The 20837-nt window shown below is 33.1% G+C and overlaps 1 protein-coding gene across 3 annotated transcripts in view; it reads right to left on the reverse strand.

Annotated features, from left to right (window-relative positions):
- The window catches only part of LOC111037787 (paired box protein Pax-6-like), a 48234-nt gene that overhangs the window by 22262 nt on the left and 5135 nt on the right, over window positions 1-20837 (reverse strand). For 2 of the 3 annotated variants that reach the window (XM_022320547.1, XM_022320548.1), the window contains exons 2-5: window positions 20002-20171; window positions 8811-8867; window positions 8283-8448; window positions 7527-7707 (exon numbers count right to left, since the gene is read on the reverse strand). In XM_022320547.1, coding sequence (XP_022176239.1) covers window positions 7527-7707; window positions 8283-8448; window positions 8811-8867; window positions 20002-20158 — 561 coding nt within the window. In that variant the 5' untranslated portion in view covers window positions 20159-20171. The remainder of the gene's footprint in view (window positions 1-7526; window positions 7708-8282; window positions 8449-8810; window positions 8868-20001; window positions 20172-20837) is intronic. The other variant, XM_022320549.1, reaches the window with a different exon arrangement.

The raw sequence follows: 20837 nt of genomic DNA on the forward strand, positions 1-20837 counted from the left end.
CACAAAGTTAAAATGACTATATATGATAGCCAGTTATTGGTATATATATATATGATTTGGTGTATATGTATATACGAGTGATGTGACTGGTGAATTATTGATATATTTTTTTTGGCAATTCAGCTCGACGCGACATACACGTCAAACACTCTGCAAAACGTGCGATGTTCGAACAGCGGTGTTCCTGTAGTGCGGCTATCTATAGCTGCAGCAGATGAGTGGGCGAACCATAATGATTCCGAAAATTGTCAAAAAATAATTTCCAATCAATTTAATGCGCTCAGACTGGCGTCGCCATTGTCTTGCGCGCGCGCCCGACACCCAGGGACCGACCGCCATCGTCATTCGGTGTGTATATATATATAAAATATAATATATATATATTAATATATAAAAAATATACTACATTCAACCATAAATCCTATTTTTTATTCCTCTGTATCTATGTGTATAGTATGCTTGGTATTTTTTCTCTGCGTGGCGGCGACCGCGGCGGAGGCGGAGGTCCTTTGTGCCGGTCGTGGCGAAGTATATAACCACGAATTTCCGACCGGAATACATTTCCGCAGCCGTCGATTGTATTGTCGTCGCGGTTATATTTTTTCTTCATTTCTACCCAGACGATTTATACGGCGCAGGGTCCGTACAAAAGTGGCAGGGCGAGTACGCACACACGCATTTATATTATAAATCGGCAGCACCGAGCCGCGCCGTTATATATATATATATTGACACGATACATATAGCTTGTGCGTGTGTGTGTGTGTGTGTGTGAGTGTGAGAGAAAGAGAGACTCGCGCGTATCACGGCGGCGGCTTCGAGTCGAAGGGTTTTGCGCGAGTCTTGATGTGTCGCGCGGCCGACGAATCCATAATGCATGAGTTTTGTTTGTCGGAGCTCTCTCTCTCTCTCTCTCTCTCTCTCTCTCTTTCTCTCTGACTTGCACGTACAACACCCCGTAGATGTATATATATACGCGCGCTGTCCCGAAGGGTGTCGCCTAATGTCGCCGTTGACGCCGGAAAAACTTTGGGGTTTTTCACACTTTGATTACGCATTCCCTCCCGTTTTTATATCTGCACAATCATATATATATATATATATATATATACACACGATATACATACTATATATATACACACACACACACACACACACACACACACACACACACACACACAGAGTACACGGCGCGTTGCCGTCGGTTTCTGATTTTTTCTCTCTACTCCGTCTCTCGCTTTCTCCGTATTATATAAAATAGATTTTTCTTTTTCCGCGTTTGATATTATTCGTGTTATACTAAGCCACTCTGTGCGTAAAATACACTGAACTACGCCATAATTCAGCTAGTAAGGTACATAGGTACCTATATTATAACATATTAACATCTATTATAGATAGGTACCGCGTACCAGTCGTACGCATAATCAATCATCAGGATTTTTCTAAAAACGTGTAAATAATAATATACATACAACCCCCCCCCCTGAAATTGTAAATAAAATATTTTAATACGTCCGCCACGTAAACTTTGAAATACGTATCCATTATCATACATAGAAACACGCTATTTTAATTTATACTGTTTAATTATGTGATTTGTTTTTGAAATAACTTATAAAATAATATGAAGTACACTCGTATATGAGTTATTAATTAAACATTTTAATACTTGATTTTGATTAGTTTTTAAGTTTTATGATATAGGCTAGAGTCCACGCAGAAGTAAGCCTCTATATATATTTCTCTGTATAAACGTGATAAGTAGTGCACATTTTTGAGAGTTTTTATTAATTTAAAACTCAATCTTGAGTCCCTTATTTAATGTAAATTTATGTATTCATACGATGCGTTAAGTCACTACACTGGAAATAGGGTTTGGGTAAATAAATGTTTTTATACATTTAACAATTCATGTTGTACTAGTATTGGTAACGAATTTTGCAATAAACCAGCTGCAGACACAATCAAGGATAATATATGAAAATATAATACATTAAAACCTAAAATGTGAGAAAATCCACAAAACAATAATACATTAATAATTATAATAATATGATGCAAATGTGTAACAAATATCAAATATGTAACGATTATTAAATGTATTCGTTGTGTAATATACTGCAGTGTATTTAATACCTGTTTAAGTTTCTTAAATAAAAAAAATATAATAAGCCATAAACTAGGTGAAAATTAAATTTCGATATGTTATTTTAGTTATTTTAAACTATAAAGTATAGTGATAAAATAAGTGAAAATTATAAATAATTTTAAATAAATTATTGTTCTCATTATAAGTGAGAACAATTTCTCCGGACAAGTCGCGGTGACCGGAGAACAAGTGCTGCCATCCCCCACCCCTGGGGCATGGCAGAAACCTAAGGGGGCCCCATTCGAAATTCTGCCAAAAACAAACACACACGTGTTCCCCCCTACCGTCCCAAAATATACAATACAAACAAACCTACAATACAAATCCTACTACAGCTAATGGCCTCAGTTGCCGAAGCTTAAGATCAATAAAAAAAAAAAAAAAATAATTAATGAAGATTAATTTCAGTTTCAGGGTCAACATTTTATAGTAAGTACGTTTCAAATATCTAGACGGAAATTAAAATATTAAAATAATAATAATATTTATGCAATGAAAGTCTGTGTTATTAATAATGGTAAGTTGGTATGTCGATGTATGATGAAAACTTACATTGGAAAACACACAACCCTATTGAGCACCGTTTATTGTTTTTCTCATTTAAAATATAAATGTCAATTTGGGATAATCTTTGGCATTTGGATCATTGCAGAAGGGACTCGATGGGATGGAAAGGGACAGTCGGAATGTCTTCGTCATCTTCGCAATATATATATATGCTGTAGGGATTGTTCTATATCTGATTGGATTTGAATTCACGATACGGGAAAAATGTATGCTGCATAATACTTTCTCAGTAGGAAATTAAAACACTGAAACGACTACAAAAAAAAAAAAAAAATCGGGAAAAAGAAAAAAGAATTTTTTCCTATTTTTATTTTTGTACAGGAGGAAAAAAAACAATAGTTCGCTATTCAAAAAGGGACATTATCTCTCTCCATCATCAGCGACATAACAGTCGAACAATGGACACGCTGTGGAACAAATGACTCCCGGAGTTCACCGGCATAAAAGACATTTGTAATTGCTCTCTGCAGCACGCATCTATATATAGGTGTATATGTGTGTATTTATACATTATTTTGAAAACGGGGATAATATTTATTATTATTATTTTTTTGTTCCTTTACGCATTATATTATTATATATTATTTATTATTATGTTCGCGTCTGGTGGACCCGATCGTAGACGTGTGTGTTTGTGTACACTGCTGCTGCAGCAATATTTACACACATATTATATGTATACACATACGCGTGTGAGAAATCGGACGCACTGCGCTTCCAGGAAGTAGAAATGTCAAAATATTTTCGAATTCCCACAAATCGGGGGAAACGGACAATTAAAATCGCTTTACATCACAATAATATACGTGTAATGGGGGGTGAACCGTAGGAATACGGCCGTTTATGAGACGGATTTGCCGACACCGTTTCGTACATAGTCCGCGCGCGATTGACGGTTTGTTGACGAGCGGAGATTTGTATGAAGTCCACCGCGAATACGTTATATGCGAAACCGGGCGATAATTTCTTTGATCTGTTGAGGTTTTCGGAATACAATATTATTATGTGCGTGTGTGCGCGGCTATGTGAAAATATAATATTATTGTTTTCGATCCATTTCCGCAGCAAACTGCAGCACTGTCGTAATGTTCGTTAAAAGCTGGCGAATTCAATATAAACCTATTATACATCCATTCCCGTATGTATATGTTTGAGAAACGTTCGGTGCGTTTACTGCAGTTATTGTTAATGTCAATGTAAGAACGACATAATTGTCAGCGATGGATAACATCGAGGAAAAATCGTAAGTAATAGATTTTTAAAGAAAATGCAACAATAATATTATTATTTGTCCGGAAAAATTGTTTTTGCTCTTGCACAATAATATTATAGTGTTACAATAAACATAATATTATTAAATTATCTAAAGTATACACACTCGTCGTCGGACGACTGCTGCTGTTGCTTATTAAACGTGCCCCGGGGACGCGACGATGAGGTGCTGCGTGCGGTGTGCGACGGCGGCGGCGGCGGCCGTGACGTTAAGGCGGGCTGACTTGTTTGTTCGGGGAGCTGCCGAGGCGTGGAAAATATGCGTTACCGCCCGTCCTGCTAGCCACGGTGTACAGTATACACTCGCGACGATGGGAAAGCGGTGGCGCGTCGGCGTTGTTTTGCCCGCCGTTGCCCTCGTCTCACCGCGCTTGTATAATATTATTATTTTATTATATTCTCGTCGACGTCGTCGTCGTTGCACGTTTGACGGCGGGTTTTGTGTGGGCCTAAATGTTATATTACTGTGGACAATATAGGTACGCGGTCGGTTGTAGTTTGAGGGTCTAAGAAATATTAGTAATTCAATATTTTTTCTTTTAACCGAGAAAAATATACATGAATAATAAATATTGTACCTACCTACTATGCAAATTGAAAGTTTCGAATTATCGAGAGTCGACTGTATACTATATAAGTTAACTAAGGCTCACGCCAGAGAAGAAAAACATTCCTGTAATGGAATTCCGGAAGTCGATTTACATAATTATATAACGTTAAATTAAGATGACTGATGAGGCATCGTCAGCTTTTTGGGCGGCGAGGTGGATTACCAACGCAGTGATTAGTGGTTAAGTCTGTAGCAGAGGATTTGGCTGTATCGTTCTGGGATCTGGATACAGGATAGATCTGATTTTAAATATTTTACGCTGTATCTTTTTATGCTAAATCTGTTTGACTTATGATAATAATAACTATATATAGTTATATATAATTATATGAATTAATAAATAATAAAAAATGATAGGCAGTCACATCAGTAATCATTTGGAACAAAAAGTAGGCACACATATTATAAATGGCTTTGAATTTTGAATGCATCAATTATCAGAGTATAATACAGGTAAATTATTCAACAATTTAAAACAAGAGAAAATTGTTGTAGGTAAATGAAATAAATACTTTTTAAAAGAAAAAGTGGGTCATATTTTCACATATTCAAGTATTAAATAGCGTTGAGAAATATTATACTAGTAATTTTACGATTTTTTAAGTTTAAGCGCCTACTCGTCGAATTGTAGATAATTCATGATATTTGTATAATAATTGATAATCCTACACTTATTAAAGCAATAATGCTATATGCATAATGGTTACATACTTTTTCAGTGTGCACGGTATGCATGGTGTGTACTCTATAGTCTATGTAGTACACTGAACACCCCTGATATCTTAAGAAACATTTAATTTATGTTATAAGTATAAAATATAATATGCATGTATTTATGCACATATGTATATAAGTTTATTGTATACACTATATGTATAATACTTCAGGTACCTGCGCAACTTTTATAATGTGGTGGCCTTTTATTTTAATTCCCATAGTGTGTATAAATGTGTAATCTAATAATCTAATATTACATATTGTTTAATAATTGAAATTGTTTTCCGAGCATTGATGTTGGCGTCAACGATTTTGACTAGATGATAATGTACATATTAATATATTACATTTTTATTTTCTTCTTTACGGTCGAGACGATTGTATTTTAATATGTCATATTACAACAAATAAAAGAAACAAATGCAATGTTTAAACATTTTATTGAAAAAAAATGCATTTTTATCACATTTAAACTCTTTAGTCCGTAGTAATGAATAATTTAATAATTTAATAATTTAATTAAGGAGACAGCAGTTTCTAAATTTCTCATGAAAAAACACCAAAACATTTTATTCGGAAGGTAGGTAAGTACTGAAAAACATCGGAAAATGTTTCACACTGAAACGGCTTTAAATGTCAAATGAAGGTGTTGTGTTGTTTCTTAATTTCTAATGGTTACTATCAAAAACATTTTGGAAAAAATGTATAGTTATCACTTATCGATATAATTTTTTAAGTTTTTACTCTTTTGAATGACAGCATATATTTTTAATTTCAAAGTTTGGAGTAGAATAATATTCGGAATATTTCGATCTATATAAATATCGATTTTCGGACATGTAGCTTATTAGTTATAAGTATTTAAACTTTAAGGGTTAGATGACTAGAGTAGTGGGCAGACATTTTGAGTAGTATGTCTGTACCGCTCCACTCCACTGATAAAAACTTAGAATACCTACTTATAACTCATAAGTTAATCGTACAAATTTTGATCATATATACATCGAAGAACTGTAAAAAAAGTTTCACTTTGCAATAAAGAATTAAAAATACATATTTTTATTAGTAAAAGTTTGAAAAGTTTGAAAAAAATGGTAAAAAGTATATTTTTTGGGAAAATGTTTCTTTTTTAATGTTTTCTGGTATACCTAATCAACTAACATTTCATACAACTATATACCTAATAGTCATTCGTACTGCAGTATTACAGTAGGAAAAAAAGAAAATTTATGAAAAAAGTGTATGAAATTGGAAAAATTAAGAAAAAAAACAAACGTCATTAAATGATGTTGATCTTGTATTCTTGGGTATAGGTATATTTATTACTTATAACATATTCTTGAAATATACTCGGTATTCCATATAGCAAGTAGTCGTAACCTACCTACAATCTACATGCTCTGAAATATTCTACGATAAATCACAATAAGATACAGTATGATTATGTTAGTATTTAGATTTTGGTAAATGTTTTAAATCGGTTGCGCAAATAATCGTAATTTAAATGTAAAAATAAAACAAATTGCGTCTTTGATGTGATGTTATGTAAATATAGTATAATATATTGGATGGCGGGGGAGAAAAATGATTTTTCAAATACGATGTAGGTATTACGCAGTGTATATACTCGATTTGTATTCTTTTGTTTGTTTTTTTTCTTTCGTAAATAGGTACGGCGTGCCGCGTGCGTGTGTAAAACACACGATCGGCGGCGACGCGCGTTGTTGACATTGATTGGGAGAGGCGCGATCCGGTGATGCGTAAGAAATCTGATTTGTGTCTCCCTTTCCTCGGTCACCACCGCCGAGGCCGCGGTCACACCCACGCACACGTCAAACTCAAAAAATATTACGTGTATATAATATATATATTTTAATAGGATTTAAAATCGACATAACATTATTATAGGTACTCCGTATTTGTTCTGACCAACCAACAAAAGCATTTTTTCATCTGTAAATTTAAAAGTATAATATTGTTGAAGGGCAACCATGTTACAACCGCGGAAATGGTCTGCTCGTGGATTGTTTGATAGGTGTACCACATAATATATTTATCTAGATATTTAATATTAATAACAACGCGCGCTCATAATATATATATAATATATATGTGATTGTCAAATAAATGGGGGCTATCACGGTTCAATTAAAGTTTCAGAGTAATTATTTCGACGTAAATTTGGCCGATTTTGAACAATTTACTCACGCTAGGTATGTTGTCGTTAGAACACACGCCTTCTTGTAGCAGCCGATCACGAATTTCCCAAGCGAATATGGACGGACATTCGCGTTTGTATTGAGATATCTTAGACACCACTTCAGCTGTAGCTACCCTGGGCTTCGAACCACCAATCGCTCTGGGCCTGATAGAGCCGGTCTCGTAATACCTGTAATAGAAATATATAATTAACGGTTTTAATATTATATTATAATCAATAATAGTTAATAATTAATATTATGTTATATTCGCAATCATATAAATAATATCATCATAGTATTTTGTTGATTGTGGTGTCGTATGGATATTTTTCAAACATTTGATAACATATTTTTATAGAATCCATTGAAATTTTTACAGCTGATTCATAATAATATGTATCTATAGTTTTATTCAACTAATATTATGAATGATAACCGATTCGTAAATATAGATTACACTTTATTATTGTGTTAAAATAAAATAAAATTTTTCATTTAAAATCAATGCTAAATAGTTTATGTAATTAAGGACGTATTATTAGGTAAAATAGTACATATAGGATTTTATATTAGTTTTATCATTTGACTTTTAAGCTCTATGTTTTGAGAGACATTTAATGTTAAAATATGACATATACCTATTGTACCTGTGTAATATTATATGTATTATATACGAGTACCTTTTTGCATTTTAGTGTCCCTAAACTATGTTGTTTTATAATGTAATTTAGGTAATATGGATACAATTTAAAATAATACTTGCCTTCCTAAGATTTTTGACACGCATCCATTGGATACCTGTAGGATTCTCGATATGTCACAGGGTCTGGCTCCAGAATGGGCTAGTTCGACGATCTTCTGTCGTGTCGAGTCTGGTAACGGTCTGCCACCAACGAAAACTCCGCCAAGTTGATTAACGCCACTGTGCCCTACAAGAAATTAAAAAAAAATCGTGTAAATAGGACATTATAATTTTTTAACAACAGTAGTACGCTCAGCTCTACCAGAGGTAAACAGTTGGCAACACTGTAACGTTTACTTAAAAATATAATATATAATAATTTTAACCAGGATAAAAAGTATAGCAGAAGTGACATTTAAATTGTATACATAATATGATATATGTTTGAAATAAAAGCTTAATGCTGTGTTAGTTTGGGAGCTTGTTCTATATATAAAGTCGAGCAGTAAATCGACCATCACTTCTGTACAATTTTTATTCTGTGTTTATCATATATTATGTATATTATTATTGTATAGTATTCAGTGTGTTAATTATTAATTTTCGTACCCAAGTCTAATTCACGCGTTGCAATAATCCTACCATCGTAATCAGCAGTGTTACCAACTGAAATCAAAGAAAATCATATGGTTTAAGAGTTATGTGTGGTGTGTATAATACATCATATTATTATAGTACTTAATTGGAGCGTTTACACAAGGGAGTGTGCAGTTTGATCGCAGTCGGGGCACGGCAACATAGGTATAATAAAAAAATATTTTGTAGGTATGTTGAACTGTTGCAGTATATCAATAAGTGGACGATAATCGACATAGAATTAACATTCACGCGCATGTAATAACATATTACAAATGGTTAGGCTAATTTGGTATGTATATATATTATATAGTTATTTTAGACCTAACATATAGATATCTATACCAAATATTATATATTAACCCTGCTATAGGTTGCTCAAAAATGACGATTGATTTGCGTCGATAATTTGGTAGAATCGTATATAGAATGATACCTTGCATATATGTCATTCGAATCAACAGGTATAGGTAGTACTTATCTATACTATATAGAACTCAATACAGCACCGTATTATTTCATATCTTCAATAGGTGACACCAACTTCCTACATAGCCACATTGGCAAGTAGGTATCTACGATCCTACAGTTGTCTATTGACTATATTAGCCAGTACGGCATACAGAATTCGTTTATCGAAAGTATCAAGGTATATGTTTACAGATTATAAAATATAATATAAGGCTATAAGGATATTAGGTATTCTTTATAAAAATATATCGTGCAACTTCCCACATTACCACCCCGCGACTTATACCAGCTATATATAGTGCTATGTTGTATAGGTATTAACATATACATAATATATATTTATTAAAATACGCTGTTGCTCACTCGGTAGACGGCTTTTAAGCGGCGATTAAACGGCAGCAGCGGTCGTCGTCCGCCGTCGCCGGAAACATCGTGTAATCGGTCCCCGCGGACGAGAGGGTCAAACAGATCATTACGCTGCGGTTTACACGTTGTACGCGGTCCGCCCGCCCCGGGGAAAACGCTTGACCGTCCGCGGTGACGGCCCTCGTAGCGGCCGACCGAGTGGCTTTTATATATTTTTTTGCGCCTCGATGTCCGGACGTCCGGCCGTCCAACCCTCCACGGTCCGACCAGCCACCCTTTGCGGTATGCGTCGTTTATTAATATAATAATATAACGTCCGTGACAAAAACAAACAACAACAAAAAAAAAAACAACAAAATAATAATAATAATCATAAAACACGATACGCGACGCACATCCATTACGTTGACGTTGATTACAAGCGATGTATGTTTATATTATTATAATATTACACATGATGGACATGATCTAGAATACATATTACATATAGACACATAGTATAATATAGCTGAATATGTACCTATATCTACACGCGATCAACGGGAAAGGCGTCAAATTCTAAATTGCATTTCGTACAATTTATATAGGTACGTATAAATGTCATATCTAGGTATATATATAGAAACCCGCAGCACTCAAAACTTTTTCAATTGTATATTATGCTTGATGCAGATGCTCGCAGGGATATTTTATTTTGATTAAAAAATAACGTTCACCGGTCAGCCTGCAGTCATTCGTGGTCACTTATATAGTTATATGGTTATATAAAGTTATATAGGTGTAAATATATAGTCATAAAGTGTATGAAAAGTAAAACGAGTCTGTACTATTGATACAATATATTATTTGAAAATTGTCATCTAGTTTTTATATTTAAGTACGGTCTTTGAAATAAAATTTGAACTTATCTGCAGCATATATAATATGGGTATTACATAGAATAGCTATAAATTCAAAACTGCAATATGCCATTTTATGTCTACCGTGCACGTGTATATATTGTATTTGAAAGATAATTTGGCTGATTATGACTGAATATATTATAGAAACCTTAAAATGTTGTCAATGAAAAACATAACTAATATTTAAATTTAGTCTATATCCGGATATAAAGTGTTCATAACTTTGACCAAAATAGGGTTTTTTCATGCTATTTAATGTATTATATACTTTAAAAAGTGTAATTCATTAATTTTAAGGATATCGTATTATTGTAAACATTATATAATAAATTAAATGAAAAATTATTTTAAAAGTAAAACGTGATAGTATTATATTTACGAATAGTGTTACAGTACTATTTCTGCATATTTATTTGGATCATAGGACATGCATTCGCCTATAATGCTTATAAAATATAAACTATACAGGCAATAAAATAGGTATCGTACAATAATGATTTCGATGACGGCGGCACGGCGTTTGACCGTATATAATAACGTGTCGTCGGAATACACACTTCAAACAACTCGACCGCATTTGTGTAACTGCCTTTCATGTCTGACCGAACAACACGTCGCGCGGTGAATTGCCGTTGCTTAAGGGGCGGATGAGATGATGACAACGACGAGGAGGAAGAGGAGGAGGAGGAAGATCTGGCTATAAACCTATATAGGTAATAATATAATGTATCCGTACCTAATATAATATAACGACGTTTAACAGTTTTGGAATTGTAACACTATTATATTATATATAGAAAGCGGCGGCAGTCACATTGATATGACCGTATTATTATAACGAACGGTGGCGGCGGGGATTTTAACGAACAGGTGCGCTGGTTTCGCCACGTCGCAAACTCTGCCACAGAACGCCCCCGCACAGTTGCCATTCATTATTATTTATTATATATATGATACAATGATACAACGATTCCAAGCGAGCGGTATCGGTCAATCCTTTCGCTGTACCTATATATACTACCTATACACAATCGTTTTGGACGACCCTGCAGCTGGTGTCGAGTGTCTACGGCACCGACGCGATAAACAAGTGGGTACCTACATAACAATATTATCCGTGTATACAATATACAATATCCGACAATTATATTACATATTATTCACTATACACGGTCGATTGTTGTCACGATTTCTTCAAACACAATATCGATTCCACACTGCGGAGGTAGGTAAAAATATATCTATACCATAAACCGCATATAGGTAGGTACGACTCTTATCCAGTACACTCAAGGCGTCATATTTGTATGCTGGACGCAATAGCGCTCACATATTTTATTTTCGGAAGAAGTCGTGCTAATAATAGATCAATTTCTCGAAATGACATATTAATATGATGCCAAGCATTTTGTACCCCCGTGTGCACCACTGATACCGAGTTATCTATCGGCACCCGCTGGTTATATGTCTTCGAGGGATCAGTCATCGACTTTTCACTTCAGCTCAATATATTAAAGGTAGATATATGATTTTAATCGGATCTAGGCCTTATAAAGCCCACATAATTAATAATAATTTTATAAATTATAAGAGCACTACACTTTATGTATGATTGACTATTATGGGATTGAAACCAGAAATTATTTATTTCTACCGAAGATTGTGTTTAAAAGTAGACATTGGACATGATATATTATATAGCTTGGATCATCATTGATTATAATTGCTATAATATATAGGTTCCTATTTCACATACCTATATAGTATATAGGCATACGTAGAATTTTGTTTATTGATAATGCGGTGTGTGTACAGGTTAGGTTAGGTTACTTATGTAAAATTATTTATTGAATTTCTTCATGATTTTTTTTTTTATAATTATTACTATTCATTAAATATGTTGTGTGAGATCTTATAACAGCGACATATAGTTTACCACAACTTGATATTAAATTACATTATTTCTTGTTTTAAATAAATAGGTTGGATATTTTGCTTTCGTGTCAAAAACTACAACTTTGCACAGTAAAATTCGAAGACTTAAAAATGTTTGATACAAGTAAAATAGTTCTGACAAGTGTTTTGATTAGGTAAGTATATAACATTTGTATATAACAACTAACAACTAAATAATAATAGGTGAATTAGGTTCTTTTATAAATAGTTGGTTTCAATTCAACAATGACATTAGTTAAATCATATCCGCAACGAACGTGTGATTATAATTTGATCTCTCATTATCACTAAAATGAATACCCACAAAATATATTATAATATTGTACATCAGTACATCTTTTTTTTTATTGATATTCCATCATTCTATAATTAAATAATATTTTATCAGTTATCTTCGAAATAACCCTGTGATATGGAGTTCAAACTTCAAGTTAGTGTTCGTGTAATCGTGTGACATCTATAATCTACGTAGTTAACAGTAACTTCCGTAAGTAAAATAGAGAATTTTTTTTATAGTTATAGTTGATGTTTATTGATAACTTTATTTATTTATTGTGTGAACGTGATCATAATTTAAGCTAGACACCTGTGCTGTTTAATTAATAACATTTTTGTTTTATTAAAATTTATTTTACAATATTATCTATATCGAGTATAGCATTGTGTTACACCCTATCCAGATTTCCTAACAATACTTTTAAACAAAACGGTCTGAATTCATAAAGCGGTTTAAAGAATACTTATTCGTACATTGATCATATTCTATGACAATGTATATGTTTCATAAATAGCTATAATATTATGTACAATATACATTTAGGGGTAGGCCGTAGGTATATAGAGTTAATGGGTTAAAAATGATCGATGCGAAGGGATTGAGGTATATCGTTATATAGATAATATTATGTAGTAGTCTTGTCATAAAATTGATATCAATATAACAATTAACAGTCAACGGATAATGAAATTTGTTATTAATTATAATAGAAGTGGCTTATATATTACAGACTACGCCGTCGTTGTGAAATGAACCAGTGGTCCAAATCAATCGATTAACGTACCCTTGAATGGACATCGCATGAGCCAAGGGTACCTGTCAAAACATTGTCTGAACAATAATTACACGAGATGTTATGTAAAATGGCGGCTTACACGGTTCTTATATATATAAAAAAAAGAGACTGGACTACTACAAAACCCGATGGGATTATAGGTGGATTACAAATTTGTTAACACAATCCGGCGGTACACAAAAACATCTATTCACCGGGCCATTTTTATTATTATATTATTACACGCCGTATATGCTCTGTATAATAATAACCATTGTCAGATATACCGTCCGCACATTATTATTATGTATATTTTTTTCCCTCCCTGGTACATTATACATATTTTTTCGGAATTCGGACAACCCAATAGCTCTTGTTCGCGCTGTATTGTACACGTTTCATATAAAGCGAATAATAATAATAATAATAATAATAATTCTATACCGACTATATAATATAGTTTTGTAGTGTTATACACCTATATGTGGATTCGAACTGATGTTTCAATATAAAATGCTATCAAAAATCGCTATACATCGAGTCGTGGGATCACGACCGATTTAATTGTTCCCATTTATTGTGCAAAAACATAATCGTAAAGTTTTTTTTCATTGTCACTTAACTCTATAGGGGTCCAGATTTGTTATATTTTCTTGTGCCTGTATAAAAGTATGTTATATTCATAACATTTTTAATAGTATTTAAATGTTTAAATACTAGTTATATACTTATATAATATACAATATATCACTATTTAAAATAGATTCATTATATATAGTATGGATTAGACTTACGAGAAAAAAGATGAAATGATTTATCCCAAAACGGAATGTTAAGTACTAAGTTATCCTTAGGTATTGGGTGCTTATAGTTATAAACTGTTTTATAATATGTTCAAAATATAATCTAAATTATTAACCTTTAAGCAGTTTAAGCTTATCCAAAGAACGTGAGTTTATCACAAGAGCGGAGTATAACATTAAGTAGGTATTTTTTAAATAGGTACAGAAACAGCAATGTTGTAAAATTGTACATCATCCAGCGTAAGATTATTACATGATTGAATTACCACAAAATCCTTATGTACGTAACTATAAGAATTTATTATTTATACCTACACTATTAAATTGGCACAGTTGATTCGTTTTTAATTGAATCTACCAAAACAGTAGATTGTGAAATGTTGTCGAACCGTTAGTTTTTGAAGTATTACTCTGAATGTCGTTTTCTACAGGAGAAAACAAATCTGTGTCAAATGCGTTTACGAAATAATAAAGTATTTAATTTAAGTACCTAAATTCGTTTCAAAAATAATTGTTTTAATTATATGATTATGACTTTTATTTTTATAAAAATTAAAAGTTGTACTAATTAGAAATAAGTCAATATTAGTAATTATTATTTAATAGTTGCATATTATGTCTTATGTTAATATTGTATTATATTACTATATATTAATAGTAATATATACAATAATGATTTCTGATGGAAAGTACCTATTCATAAAGTATTTGGGAAATAGTGGCTTGAAAATAAATAAGTTAAAACATTTATACTTATAAATCAGAAAACCGTTTATTTTAGGCCTGCAGTTATTACTATATAGCTGCGTTTGTGTACACATATATTTTATTTTATTCAGAATTTTCTTGACTGTTCGAATATAGGCGAGATGCTGGTGTAAAAAAGAAAAAAAGGCACTTGGAGCTTTTCCGGCCAACGACTTTGCTTACCCCTGCTCTTCCGCCATTTACGCATTTTTATCACCCTCCACCCTTCCTCTCGTTTCCCGAGCAGCACTTGGCGTTCCGAAATTTCCAGAACCTCTTATGTCATACCCACCTCCCTTCCCTTTACCAGCCATCCATGGGGTTTTTTGGGGTGACAAGACACCCGCCTGTTGTTGGGGAAAGGGGGTGAGCAGTTAATTCTGCGTGTCATTTGCACGCCGCGTGCAATATCTTAAAGGGGGGAAACCCCTCCCAACACACACACACACACACACACACATATATATATATAACTTGATCTACTATGTCTTTGGAAGAAAAAATATAAGGGGGAATTGAAAACTCCTCCCCGACAAAAAAATTTTTACATCAAAAACACTCCCAGATTGGTACGTATATGTCTGCTCTGCAGTGAAGATCTTTTAAAAGAGGGTCACCCAGTTGTGTAGAGGTAATCTAATTTGTGGTTTTAAATAATATATTAATTTAATTCCGTAGATTACAAACTGTATTATCGTGTAGAAATAGTTATGTTTCAAGAACGAGAAATTATAATTAAATTTTAGCCGATATTTATACATTATATTCTCTTTCATTTAATTGTATACAGCATTAAGCAAAAATCTATGTATAGACTACTGATATCATAAAAAGGTATAGTTGTATATATCATATTAGGTATTATAATTTAATTTCAGTTGCAATTATTATAATCCAATTCTTGAATCTTGGTGAATAAATATACCTATTTTTTTAATTATATTATACGTCTATATGAACATACCATATAGGAAAATATATTTGCCACTGGCCTTGATAATTTATTGTGACGATAATTTTGTAAAATACTAGTTTGTTTCTATATTTCAAAACAATATAATCATTATACTCGATGCACTTACATGATGTAGAGTAAAATAAATATCGAGGTTATAATTGAAGTCTTCTTCTGTTGTTTTAAATATTGATTAATATATACATATTTTTGTACAATCCAATATTAAAACAAAAAAAAGACCAGCGAATTAATAACTTTGGCAAACAGCACTAAGGCAGTCAACGTAATTGTATTTACGAAACGAAGCAATAATGTTGTGTGTTTAATATATTACAGGTGTAGGGGTGAAAAACTCGAACAATATTAATCATAATCTCCGATGGTAACATAAAATTATTTTTATCTTTATCATCATGATTTCACTAACTGTTGTGTAAAACAAATAATAAATTTTTATGGTATTTTATATGCATGTACAACATGCTACATATATATAGGTAGATGCTCCTCTTGAACCGATATACTGCAGTAAGGAGATGGCCCACTGTGGTTTCCTATTTTCTCAACTATAATAAAACGCTGGAAAAAGTGAAAACGCGATTGAGCTCCTATGCCGCCCTATGATAAATAGATCTACTTGAAAATATTGTGTTTGTAGTTTTGTACATTATAAAATGTATTTTAATTTCCAAAATATATGTGTTATGTGTTGGCACGTTTGTTATTACTAACATTCAGCAGTTAACCGTGCTAACCGATGACGTCAATCATAACATATATATTTATACAATAAATAAGTTACGTAGTACATAATATACCTATATATATATATATCGTCACGTTTTATCGGAATATATTTAATTGTGTATTCGTTATAATTGAGTCCTTTTCAGTTTCGTTTATAAAACGTAACCTATACCTATATCTGCTATCTGTCCATCTATAATTTATTTTCGACAACAATATGAGAAAAAAGTACTCAAATTGCGTTTGTATACAATGCGTGCCTACAATATATTATTATGATGTTCGATTTCAACAATAGGTACTGCAGTGATGTTGACGATCGTACGTCTGACGTGGTAGTGACGTCTGTATCCATATAATACTTGAGCGCTCTAATATAATATGTAATACAATTTGTCGTACGCCAGAGTGTAGGTAGTCCTCGTCATATTATTATATGCCTACCCGATGCGCGCGTGTGCGTGAGACGACCGGCGGAATTTCGGCAAAAATACAATAATCGTGGGTGACAGGTGTGAAAAAAAAGAGAGAATAACGTCGCGGAAAGAGAATAGAACTGGTGGAGGAGGAGGAGGAGGAGGAGAAGAAGAAGAAGAAGAAGAAGAAGCCGCAGCTGTGTGTAGGATACGCGTATATACCGCTATAACCCATATAATAATATATTATATACGTATAATAATAATAATAATATGCCGCCGCCGAGCGCAAAAAGGGACCGCGCGAGCGCAGCGTGTGAGCTCGTTAAATTAGCGTCGCCGTTTGGGAAACGATATATTTGCCACGTCCCATTGAGCCGAGCCGCCGCCGCCGCTGTACACGCAGCTACCACCTACCTATATACGCGCGCGAAGGCCGCACGCAGAGGACACATACTCACTCATGTTATACGCGAGTCCCTCGAGGCCTATTTAATATAATAAACGCACGCGGTATACATGGTATACTGTTATTATTATTTATCATCATCGTTGTGCATGACGTCCGCGCTCGGGAGGTTTCGGCGTATATTCTTCGCACAACCCTTTCAGCGATTTATTATACACCCATATATACATGTATATATATTTTTTTTATTTCATACACTCTCGTCCTTGTCGTCGTCGTCGTCATCGTACAAAAATAATAATTGCATTTCATCACACGACCGACGACGATATAATAATAATAATAATAATAATAATAAAAAGAAAAATAGTATCGACGACTTCCTACTGTTATACCGTTTCTGCGGCTGTGATCGACGAAGACTCTCGACGCCGCGTGCGTATTGTTCGAGGCGCGGTCGTGAAGTCATTTTTTAAATTTCACTCGGATAAAATATTATAATGATGAAAAAATAATAATAGTATTACGTTATACTCTCAGGCTTTTACGACGAATAGCTCGTTGTATAGAAACCGGTTGATTTATAAATCGAGTGCAAAAAATGATCGTATAGCATAATGCAATATGTATAATATATTTATATATGTATGTGTTCTATACATATTCATTTACGTAGAAATCTGCAGAAAGAATCAATTCGAAGCCAGTATTAGATTATTGTGAAACAAACCACTATATTTAATTTGTATAGTTATTTAATACATATTTTTACTTTGGCCTACACAAAGCGTGAAAATGTGTATTGTATATAGCAGGTATATATTTTATCATAGAGGTTTTGAGATCAAATAATATTTTTTTAACAAAAACAATGGTTTCCAGTCACGTACATTATAATAATTAATAAACGTGAAATGATTATTATAAAGTTGTTTAATTTATGCTCACAAAATATAAATGTAATAAAATATATTTTTAGAAAAAAAAAATCTATTGTGATTTGAGATAATATTACTTTTATAGCGAAAATAAAAACAATAATATATAGCTTAAATATATATTATACAGAATATATTATTCAAATATAATATGCAGGGGTTGCTAATGTTTGATTGTTTATACTGTGTAGTGCGTGCATACCTTCCTTCTATAAATAGTTTACCGCTATAAATATACTTCATTTCAAATTATATAAAATATTAATTAAAATCGATTATATTGTTTTCGAAAAAAATATTAATTACGTAGATAGGAGGTGCCTACATCTTGCCGTATGGCTATAAAGCCTTATAGTATAGCTTGTGTACATTTTAAGAATTGAGTTTTGAATACGAAAAACAAGCAGCATGTCATCAAATGGCAATCTCGGCTGCATTACCTATACGGCTATGTACCTATATACAGACGCGCACCGGCACACGAGATGTCGGACTTGACGACATTTGACAGACGCGTTACACGTATATCTATACCTACATAAACTTGATGTGTCTAATATTATTTCCTATATATTATTATATATACCTAGGTACATTTTTTTATTCGATACGGTGTCGTATAACGAGATATTGTCTTCCATCGTGCCGAAGGTAAACACAAAACCGCTACACCGACGTACACAGGGTGGCCGGGACCCGTCAAGCGAAACCCAATACGTCTGATGTTTTTATTTTAATAAAATAATAATAATACTAAAAAAAAACAACATTTTCCTTTATGTGTGCGTATTTTTTCCGCCCGTTTTCCCTTTAATTATACACGGCAAGCTGGTTTCTGTACACGCACGGTTATTTTTCCATCCATGAGTGAACCAGTCACACGGAATCATGTCTTCAAACCGACACACATACTCACACACTCACGCACACACACACATAATGATATAGAAACACTACACTTCCTCGTAACCCGTTGGAAATGTTCTCTCTCTATCTCTCTCTCTCTCTCTCTCTCTCTCTCTCTCTCTGTATACATACATATTTATCACTCGTAACTATAACTATCCTTCTTATTTTAATTTTCTTCATATAATATATTTCAGATTGTGTAACTCACGCCGGCCGACCAAACTGTATAGTCAATCTACCGAGTTTAGTTGATATGTGCATAAAAAACCGTCTATAAAAGGTATGCATACGTATAATATTTAATAAAAAAATATCGTATTTTACTAACTTTTCAACTCGTTCTATATACCCCATACGTGTTTACTGTTTATACATCATTATATAGGTACCCATATATTGTTACCAACGTTCTGTTATAATAATATAAAGGTGCCTAAACGGAATGTTGGTGCGGGACAAGACGTTATGAAAGTCATGTGAGATTATTTACCTTTATGTGCGAGATCGTCATGATGGTTAGGCGGCCAAGCTGATCCCGTGCCGATCCCATGGTGGGCGGTCAACGATTGGTGATGGTGATGGTGGTGATGGTGGTGATGATGAGGCAGTAAGCCCGATTGTTCGGATCTTGTAATGCCTTGTAACATGCTTGAAGGAACTCTGGAACAGTTTATCGAAAACGTCAATTTGAGCGGGATATATACAAGACAAAAATTTTCACAAAATAATTTCTACACGATGTAATGCTTAATTTATTTACACATCAGTCATCAGATATATTGCATGCATAATATTATAGTAAGTATGTGTTTATTATATATTTATATGTAATATGTATATTGCACGGGTATTTGGTGAAGATAGGATTAGACTTTCCGCCCGGAAGCCCGAAAACGTGTTTGTCATATTATGAATAGCGGTATAAACCCGTAACAGTGGTAAAATACATAATATTTATATATATACCTTCCTACCGACGTTATACTGCAGGCATTATTTAGTTTATGTGTGTATGTACATCACGTCAAAATAATTATGGCTCGGAAGTTACAGAAACTAAAATCACAAAAATGTGAATGCAAAATCAAAAAAAATGCAAAAAAAAAAATTATTATTTAAAATTCAAAAACATAATCATTACACAGTTAGTTATATAACAGTATTATATCAGTATATTACATTATTACCTATGTATTATTTTAGTTTTTATTAAAAATAACTATAGCATTGATGAAACGACATTGCGGAAAATTAGTTATATAATATTGGTACCCGTCATCGTTGTGGCGTATAAATACTGTCTGGATATAACAACAATAATACCTT

This window comes from Myzus persicae, unplaced genomic scaffold (genome assembly GCF_001856785.1).
Source record: "Myzus persicae strain clone G006 unplaced genomic scaffold, MPER_G0061.0, whole genome shotgun sequence".
In the NCBI taxonomy this organism is placed as follows: Eukaryota; Metazoa; Arthropoda; class Insecta; order Hemiptera; family Aphididae; genus Myzus; species Myzus persicae.